Source organism: Excalfactoria chinensis, chromosome 8 (genome assembly GCF_039878825.1).
Source record: "Excalfactoria chinensis isolate bCotChi1 chromosome 8, bCotChi1.hap2, whole genome shotgun sequence".
Lineage (NCBI taxonomy): Eukaryota > Metazoa > Chordata > Aves > Galliformes > Phasianidae > Excalfactoria > Excalfactoria chinensis.
Window position 1 is genome coordinate 18,173,124 of NC_092832.1, and position 10,160 is coordinate 18,183,283.

A 10,160-nucleotide genomic window follows, 5' to 3' on the forward strand; every position below is an offset into this window, starting at 1 on the left:
GATGCTGTCGCTGGAAAAAAAAACACGGGGCCAAGTCCTGATCACCACAGGGCACATGCATTTCCCAGAGAACACTGCTTTAAAAATCCGCACAGAGCAATCTTCTGAAGACAGGCCTCAATTAGGCAAAATGACAGGCTGTCATTACAAGAAATGCCTTCGGGCATCTCACCTATTCAGGCAAACCAGGTGCAATCCACAGCTGGCATTCAGACACCACCACCTCCAGCTTCCTGCTCCTACAGCAAAGCAGTGCTGCAGTGCCCCACTGGGAGGCAACTGCCTGACGGCCCCCAACCAGCCTCCTGCAGCTGGCTTCCAGGAACAGTGTTTCTCTCAACAAAGAAGAAACAAACCATTGTTTGCTTTTTTGTTGTTGTTTTTAACTGACAAAAAACAAACAAAAAAAAAAAAAAAAACAACCCTAATGTAATAGAATAGAAAAGCCAACTTTGCTTTCCTCTTGCAGTGAAACAATGATGCAGCCTATTGTACTGTGCCTATACTTCCCCCCCTCACACAACATGAATTACCAGTAGTCTAAGATACAAATTGAACTAAAGAAAATATTCAAAAACGTTTTTGCCCAAGGTTTCACAGTAAATATTATCCTACTTAACCACATTTGTTTACTGCTTCAACAGCAGCAATAAAATTAATGGAGGAAAGCCCTGTCTACCATTCTGTTATTTCTCTCTAGCAGTAGACAGGGGAAAAAATAGCCAAAAATAATACACAGCATCTTCCCATCTGTATATCACTTAACTTTATTACCACTTGAGGGCTGGAGAAGTCTATCCGCCCATCTACACACAGCCAAGGACAGTCCCTGCTTTCTTCAGGGTTCCTAGCATAAGAGCAATCTACACCCTGCCCCCATCAGCACTTCTACCACCAGCCAAGTTCAGAGAAAGGCCGTCATCATCTTTCACAGTTCTTAATCTTGCATCTTTCCCTCTTTATGAGTCTCAGAAGGAAAAGATGTACTCAGCACCCAGGCACTCCAGAGTTTGACTCTAGTACTTAACTGGTGCATTCAAAATCTTTTCTATTTAATAACACCATGCAGGGGGAAGCAAATTGACAATTGATATTCTGAAGCATTAGAGTATGAAAACAAAACTTCAGATTTGTGTGTAAGGTTCCATTTGCATCAATTCTACAAGGAGACAAAGAACGTTCACTGTAAATAATAACTTTGTCTTATCTGTTCTTTCATGTAAGTTTCATATTCAGTCTTTTACGCAACAGAAACTCGTATATTACCCTGTTTATTTTTGAAAAATAAGACTTAAGATCTTGATGTAAAATTCCAACTGAACCTTTAAAGTTCAAAAGAATATTAAAGTACAAAGATGCAAGAAATCTTACATGTTAAGTAAAATTTGCTAAGTGCAATGGAATTTGACTTTAAAATCATTAACATAGTTTTTCCTATAATTTACGGCAAAGGAGACTTGATCAAATAATAACCAAGTGGCTCAGCTAATCCCCAATACTACTGGAAGTTGTGTTATACGATGCTGATGTCTGATTACTATGCTGACTGACAGCATAGTAAATTCAGAAGCAAAAGTAACAACCCTTATCAAAACTTAACCCAAGTGTCTATCATTAGCTATGATCTCCAAGCCAAGGTTTTGGGAGATAGTTTCACTAAGTTTAGAAGAAAATGGTTATACTTATCTGCAAGCTAGCATTTCAAAACTTGTGTTACCTAACTCTGCTTTGAATTATGCACTTGCATTCTGCTATTGTACTTCAAAGAAATTATTTCAGTTAAGTTTAATCAATTCCTTCCATTGCTTTGGATACAGCTCTTATTATATTTCATTAGGTTTTTCTCATGGACTGTATGGCAAATAAATGACTAATAAAAGTAAAAGAAAAAAACTATTAAGCAAATACATTGCATATACAGAGCAACAGTGTACATGCATTACACTAATTAAGTTATTATCATACTCTGCAGTCACACAAGGAATACTAAAAGGGAAGTTTTCATGCAAGATCTGCAACATCTGGCTCACACTTGGAAGGGTTTTGTGGGGTTTTTTGTATCTTTCTTAATTTATAAAGAGTTTTAAATTCCTAAAAGCAAACAACCCATTAAGCACAATTAGTTTATACTTTTTGCTCAAAATTGTATAATGAAAATCAGTACCTGGAGAGCAAACAAGTTGCTAATTCTACTCCTCTGTACCCAGCCTGTCTGATTGCCACAGAAGCATGCAGAATAACGTACCCTTTCCAGGCACCTGGAATACCACATATCATGATTCAATATGAATATTCTAATTTATTGTTTGTTTGTTTTTTTACTCCTCCAAATCAGAAGTACAAATGAACAAAACAAATAGGGAATTACACTGTATGCAAAAGCATGAGATGAGGTAAAGCAACGGTGCTATGCAAGGAAAGCAATACTTCCCATTTCCTTTGGATTAAAAGGTCTCAAAGAATGAGGCAGACCTCATTTTTGTAGTTGTCTGTGACAATTTTGATCCAAGGTTAAAATAAGATTACAACCACTGAATCCACACTAGATTAATGTTATATTACTATTTCTGTTTCATAACAGATTACCTGTTTCAAAACAGTAATTATTTTTCATATCAATAAAACTGTGAGAAGTAATGTAACCAGCAGTTAACAAGGTGTACAGCTGCTTATAGAAATCTTTACTGAGGAGGGAAATAAAAAAACAGAAGACATCCCACACCCACTATTTGTTGCATACCTATGTCTGCTAGAGTCACAGACCTTTTAAGGTCTCAGCAGCAATTTCCAAACTCATTTTCATTTGGTACAAGAAAATAAATGTTTTCTCCTACTAAATAATTTTTGTATCAGTTGAATGTTCAGGTTTTTACTTCAGTGTTCAGTGCCCAAGTAGACCTCCCACAGTTATCGTGGAACTACTGATGAGTGTTCCATTTTTCTTCCTACAAGGATGTTTATTCCCATAAATGGATTACACTTCCCCACAAACTGCTTTAGAGAGCTTTCATGCGACGCTACGCAAAGCACTTCACAAATACAACAACAGTGCTTTAACGGTGCCATTAGCAAATCATGACTAGCTTTGCTTTGAGGCACAGAAGGAAAGTCACTTCTATGGGCTTTATTCACAAGGTGCTGAGGACTTCTCTTCATGAGCAAGATTTGGCAAACAGACAGAAACACTAAAAAGCAGCAAGTCTGTCAAATTCAATTTTCTTTCCACTCTTGCTAAATGTTTTGCTGCAGAGTTTGAAGCTCTGAAGTAGCTACAACACATTTCCACACGCCTATGATCTGCATGAAATCTGCCTTTTGGGGGATGCACTTCTCACTGTATGATTGTTCTTCGTTGCAATGGCCTTAGGCAGACTTGAAACTGATAATCAGAAGTACAAGGTAAAATAGGAGCTCACAGCTACAACACCTCTTACAGTTAGCATTCAGAACAAGCACAAAGTCAGTCTTTCCCACTGGAGTAAACGACTGGTGGTAGTAATAACGTCTCATGCAAGATTTCAGTGGGGGGGGACGACAAAAGCACAGTCAGTCTTGAGCATTAATTTCAGCAAATATTCGAAGCTCAGTTTTCAGATACATTCATTTTCTAACCACTAACTGAAAGAGCAGACACACCAGGATGCAAAAAGAACTACACAATAAAAGCTTCAACAAAATGCCAGCTAAACTTCACCCAATGCACCCCAGGTAAAAACACTCCAGGAGGGCAGAAGTTGAATTAGCACAACACCCTATTGACACACACATACGTATTACACTTGCTGAATAAGAGCACATATCCAAAGCAATAGAGCCCTAAGAGCAAAGCCCGATATACATAATCATTAACCCTGTTTGTTAAACTGTTCACAGTTACTACTGGAAAAAATATCATGAGTACTAATTGAATACAGTACTACTTCCTAAGTAATTTAGCTACCCTTTTCATCCACCATGAAATGTAGAAGTTAAGCAAGGCAGATATTTTGTGTTACCTGGAGTTTGGGTAAGATGCAGGTTAGGGGTGGTGGTATATATAGCCAACAAGGCACATGACTCGTGTATTGTTCAAGGGTAGCAAAGCTAAATAGCATGCAGCTGAAAATGGTCACAGAGGTGTCTACCAGCACAGAAAAAGTGACCACTATCATGACAAGAAGGAAGTTTTTGCTAGTAGCATTCTTAGATTTCCTGCCCCCACAAAGGCAGCCATCTCATGCTTGTTGGCCCTCAGCTGGTCCCATAGATCATGCATTTGGCTTTTGGATTTGGGTCCATTCTCATGGTATAGGCAGTAGCTAAAAGCAAGGAGGTGAGGAGCAAGGACACCACTGCACAAGGATGGCTCAGATTGTTGCTAAAAATGCCATTTCTCCTATCTTCCTTGGAATGTTCAATGGTTCTTTTCTATTCTCTGATTTTTCCCCATGTTACACATACCAGAGCTCCTTGGATCAGTCCCACAGAAACAGAATCTTTTTTTACATTCTAAAAAATAGAATAAATAATAATAATAAAATTGTCCCCATCTCTGCATAAGAAACACTAATAGAATGCTCTCTTCTGTTAATTATTAATTATTATCTGATTAGATTGCCAGAACAAATGCAAATACAGGACCATTTTCACAGGTCAGCTGACACAGTAACTTGTAAATAACTTACACGCAGCTGTTAGGGCTAAAGGTAAAAATGCTTAGTAAAAATATTATGCATTTCAGTAGTCGCATAAGTCACAATGTAGACATTTCAACTGAGATTCAAAGCCTCAATTCATCTGCCAAATCAGAACACACGTGATGGTAAAAGCATTCTGTTCTAGCATAACTGCATCCCACAGCAGAACACTACACAGTAAAACATCCAAACCTTCTAGGACAGACAAATTCAAAACAATAGAGCCAGTTCCACTTACGAAAAGGGGACAAATCTTAGGAATTCAGAGTAGAGAAATCATAGACAGTATATTTCAATTCACTTTTTAATGTAGAAGAATAATGATTACTCAGAATACTCAAGGTGGTGTTCTACTGGCCTCAATGGGTTCGCAATAATACCAATCTGATATTAAAGAGCTAGTAAATAACATTTTTACTTGTTAAATATAATATCATAATTTCCTTTTGAGAATGATGGGATCTCAATCTAAGTAAACAATAGATTTGGAAGTAAATAAAATTCATGATGAGCAAAAGATTGGGACACCTGTGGTATTTCATTTCTGGCCTTTCCAGAATTTAAACACCAAACACTGTGAAAAGATGTCTCTCTGTTACTAACTCCTTTTTCCAAAGGCTTGGCAAACTTTCATTACTAGTGAGGTTATACATATTTTAATGAAAAAAAAAAATTCAAAGACATGGATGCCGAATCCAACACCAAACCAATATGCAAGCAACGCCTCATTAGAGGAAATAGGATCTATAAAGAATTCATTCTGCATTTCCACTACATAAATTGCTCTTCCCATGAAATAAGCATGCTTCTCTGCTGACTTCCAGCTGCTCCACACCTGGATTTTACCTGCCTATGCCAGCATTCTGCTGTCTACTGGCAATGCAGATCGCTCCAAAATACATCTTTCATAAGAAGCTACAATTCATTTAATTACTAGCAAGTGTGGAGCTCCCTCATCAATTTTAAAGAATTATACATGCTACACAGGTATACAGGAACTACTCGATAGGATTGTCTTCACACAACATAATCCATTATTCCATTACAGCATTGCTTACAAGATTTCATTTCTTAAGCTATTCCACCCCAGTTCCTACCTCATCTTTGTTCTTCTCATCAGAAAGGATGAAAAAGAATTTCTCATACTTTGTCCAGTTTCAAATATATGAACAACCAGAATATCTGGATAACACATACTTTGCTGCTTAAAGAGGAACTACAAAACAACTTCTGCCCCATTGCTGGTTTATCACCTAACTACTCAAATGCACAACTGAGGCAAATCTTAATTTTGTGCCAGTTTTGCAGTTTGAATTTTTACATCGCTACTGAATTGAAGAAAGGGGCAGCCCAGTTCAAGAAAGCTTAATCCGCTGCAAAATGTGACATTAGTAAACTAAGATCACCCACGTGTTTTAAAATATCACAGCTCAAACCATAGCAGAGGATATTAACATTATACAGAGCATCATCATCTGGAGATGTTCAACACCAGGATATACAAATAGCTTTGATGTTGATTGTTATGAATTATCGTTTTGAATATTCAGTGCCTGATACAGTAAAAGTTGGGGAGCTCAACATCTGCAGCAATAATGGTGACTACATCAGTACTAATCATTCAATTAATCCAGTAATCAGCAATGTATCATGGAGCTGCCATAGTAACATAAGATAAATCACTTTCTTCCAGGAAGAGTATGCACTTCACTCTGCTATTCTTTTTAAATACCTGTTGGGGTGAGGTCTGTGTGTGTGGAAAGAAGACAATCCAGTGTGTCAGAACTTGTCTCTTTCTCCATGTTTCCTCAACAGAAAAGAGAATTCCTCAGAAGAGAGTTTTACTGTTTACAATGAGGACGCCCCACCAGTGACTGAGATACAGTGTCTGGAGCTACAATCAGTGAAACACACTGTAGGAAAATTGCCTTCCCAAACGCTACACAGTGATAATTTCCTGCCAGCAGTCTTATGAAAAGGGCAACTCTCAGTATCTAAAGGTTATATGATTTTCCAAATGTTTTTAACCACTGGAAGCAAACACCAGTTAATAGCCACTTCTTCTCTTTGTACTTTACATGCATCTTCATCAAACATCATTTATATTAAGCTTTCCCACACACAGAATGCCAGCACTTTAAGAATCTCAATATCTTTGCAAGAAGAATAAAAGTGAAAGGAAAATAATAAAGCAAAGGAGATCTGGGAACTACAGCAGGTAGAGCCCCAAGGCAACACCACAGAGGTATTTGGAGCACAGGTGGCAGGGAGCAGCTGTCCTGCCTTCCTATATGCTCTGCCACCACCCATCATAAACTCTATATATGTTTTCAAAAGCCTGTGCTATAGATGTATTTCCATACCAGTTACTGACCATATAAACTGGAATGTCTGGACAAACCTAAGAGAAAGGAGGAGGATGCAGCTAACAGGTTTGTAGTTTCAAAAAGGAATTAGCTCCCGGTCACACCAAAAGACATGCTATTCCAAACTCAATTGCAGTGAGGAAAAACATGTAGTCCCTTCAGGGCAACTGCTGCTTTCACTTCTGTTAGATGTAAACAGTATAGAAAACTGCTATGTACTTCAAGTATAGGGATTACATTAAAAACTCATACTGATAAGTATTCTTGATCTAGAAATTTAGATAACTACTAGGAGACGTTCATCTAGGAAAGTCCAGTTTGTCTTACAGCAAAGCTGATCTTCTATCTGCTTCACTTCTTATCTGTGCACCTTCCTGTATTAACAAGATTAAGAATGAGGCTGACACAGGGCTGCCTGTCAAGGAGCACCACTGGAACTGCAACCAAGCAGAACACCAGGGCTGGGCAGAGGGAAGGCACTAATTGCATTATAACTTAAACTCTAAGGCAGGCCCTGCAGAAGTCACATCTGTAGCAAGCAGGGAGACATTGTGTCATCGAGCTGCCCAGAAAGGGCTGGGAGACACTGAAACTTTCCCGTAACAGGAGATCGTCATCAACTATTAAAGCCAGGGGAGGGATTTGGGATGTGATGTTTTAATAGGGTTAAGAACAGGAAAGAAATTTTGTCTTCTAGAACACTTGCAGGTTCAGAGAGCATTTAAATAAATGGGGTGAAAAAAGCATATGCTTGTCTTTGTGGAGTCCAGCCCTGTTCACAGAGTTCAGCCCCTATCACAACTGACGTAATTGGGGGGGGGGGAGGGGAAGGAAACAGGACAACAGTGCAGTGAAATAAGCAGCTGCTTTTAAAGCTGAATGCTGGGGAAAGTTAAAAGAGTTGAGTTTGGTGAGACAGAGGAATGTTTATTATTTAGGGATCTGTTCAGAAGCTCTGCAATTATCTGCCCTGCTGGTACACTGAAGGCAACTGCTATGCAGCCATCCCAAAGTTTGGGGTAATCAATCCTCTGTTAAAAGATCAGACTGAAAATAACAAAGCACAAAGCACTCCCAGACAGGATTTATTTACCAGAAGGAACAGAGTAGGAATGTATTCAAAACACACAGAGAGGAGCAAGGCAGACAGCAAATGAATGGGAAAGAAATCATTTCCAGACCAGGGACAGCCTGCGGGTGACAGTGGTGCCGTAAAGAACAGACGTGTTTGTTACTTGCTGGCCACACTTCCGCCTCCTCCCCATTCATTCAATGCCTGGTGCTGGCACTGCACCCCCTGCCCCACACTGCTCTGAACGCTCATTTAATTAAAGCAGCTGGGGAAGGCATGTGATCACAAGGTAAGTTGGCACTTGTTGGTGTGAAGGGGAAAGACCTTGAATAATATCAATAGCAAACAATTAAATACTAAACGTAGTTGTGTGGAGCACGTGGACCCTGAGTAAATTCAGCAGAGGAGTGTGTGCTTACAGAGCAACTGGGGCAGCTGTGTACGTCTGCAGCCCTTAGCTTTAAAAGCAGTAAATGCTGCACAGTCAGAAAACCACTAACCCCGTTCTGTCCTTTGTAGGGGGAGCCTGCTGCCAAGCGCTACAGCTCCTGAAGGAATCCAGCCCAACAAAGTCAGCTGAGACACACCAGAGCCCCTCACCCCCTACGCCCTGTGCACAGCTCCTTCCTGCTGGCCGGCAGCTCGCGCGCTGACAATGCAGGGAGAGAAGAATGGCAGAGGGAAGCAGAGCACAGCTGTGTGGTGCGCTCTCTGTATCTGTCCGCCGAGCACAACTAGGATTCAGTTAAAAAAAAAAAAAAAGACATCGAGAATGCAATAGGAGCACACGGAATCCATGCCTCTGAGCAGCAAACGGCTCTGTAACAATGCATTCAAGCAACAGATAGAGATTTACCTTCAAAATGCAGGCCATGTTCTTTCTCTATCCTTCCTACCACAGAGCAGCGGGATTCTACTTTGTGAGCAGCAGTTCCAGTGTCATGCAAAAGGCTGGCAGAGCCGCACCGCTGCCAGAGCCCGCATTCTTGCAGACGCAGCCGTGGGTACCATGCACACAGGATCCGTTAGTCACATCTGTCTCTCCGTGCCCCGTTTGTTCCACCCATCGGCCTTCCACTGGCTGGGGGCCAGCGCGGTTCCTCCCTCCCTCACGTGACCCCGCTCAATTCACAGCCCCGGCGGATTTCTGCCAGCTCCGGGATGCTCGCGCAGCAAGGAGAGAGCGTGCAAACGGCAATCCGCAGCCTGCCGATGCGTTGCAATGCACAGAACCGAGCTGCGTGTTTGTAATTAACCCTTGTGCAGCTCTAAGTGCTCTCAAGAGGCAGCGGCTGTTAACTGGTCAGCAGAGACCCAACTCGGCGTGCTATTTGGGCTCTAAAAAGCCCTTAAGCTGCTTGTTACAATGAAGTATTGTTTTGCATTCAGTCGTTTCACTACTCAGACCTCCTTTTGTGAGCTAATCAGCAAGCAACACGAATATCCCACCAGAGGTACCCGTGTTGTGCTGCGCGTGGCTTTTACTATAAAGGACAGGCATACATTGCAGCGAATGGAAATGTTGTGCAGTTTTGCTTCCTGAAAGCCCTTTGAACTTCCTGTTTTTCCCTATGGTGAAGCAGGATTAGCTGCAGGTTGGTTAATTGAGCTGCTGAAGAATTTTGTTTCAGCTGGACTTTGCCACTGGCACAGCTGCCCAGAGAAGCTATGGGTGCCCCAAACCCAGTGGAGTTCAAGGCCAGACTGGATGAAGCTTCAAGCAATCAATTCTAGGGGGAGTCTCCCTGCCTATAACTTGTGGGTCCCTTCCAACCATAAAACCCAACCACTCCTTGATTCTCTGATCTTACTGTTAAATCCAAACTCTTCTTTTACATACTGGCCTTTATATTATAAATTCCCTGCACATTTGTTGCCTCTCCTGCAGTCTCCTTCTCTCCCTTTTAAGATTCCTGGCACTTCTCAGTACTACCTTAGAACTCTTTTTCTTTTGATGCACAAAGAAGTGCATCAACCAAGTAACAAAAGCAACCGAAACAGTGCAAACACATCTTTTCCCATAAGCATCATGAAACTCTTTACTCA

At 40.8% G+C, this 10,160-nt stretch overlaps 1 protein-coding gene across 4 annotated transcripts in view; it reads right to left on the reverse strand.

The window, feature by feature from the left end:
- Positions 1–9,212, reverse strand: part of ST6GALNAC3 (ST6 N-acetylgalactosaminide alpha-2,6-sialyltransferase 3) — a 191,291-nt gene extending 182,079 nt beyond the window's left edge. For all 4 annotated transcript variants that reach the window (XM_072343535.1, XM_072343536.1, XM_072343538.1 and 1 more), the window contains exon 1: positions 8,971–9,212. In XM_072343535.1, coding sequence (XP_072199636.1) covers positions 8,971–8,988 — 18 coding nt within the window. In that variant the 5' untranslated portion in view covers positions 8,989–9,212. The remainder of the gene's footprint in view (positions 1–8,970) is intronic.
- Positions 9,213–10,160: the final 948 nt, after the last annotated feature.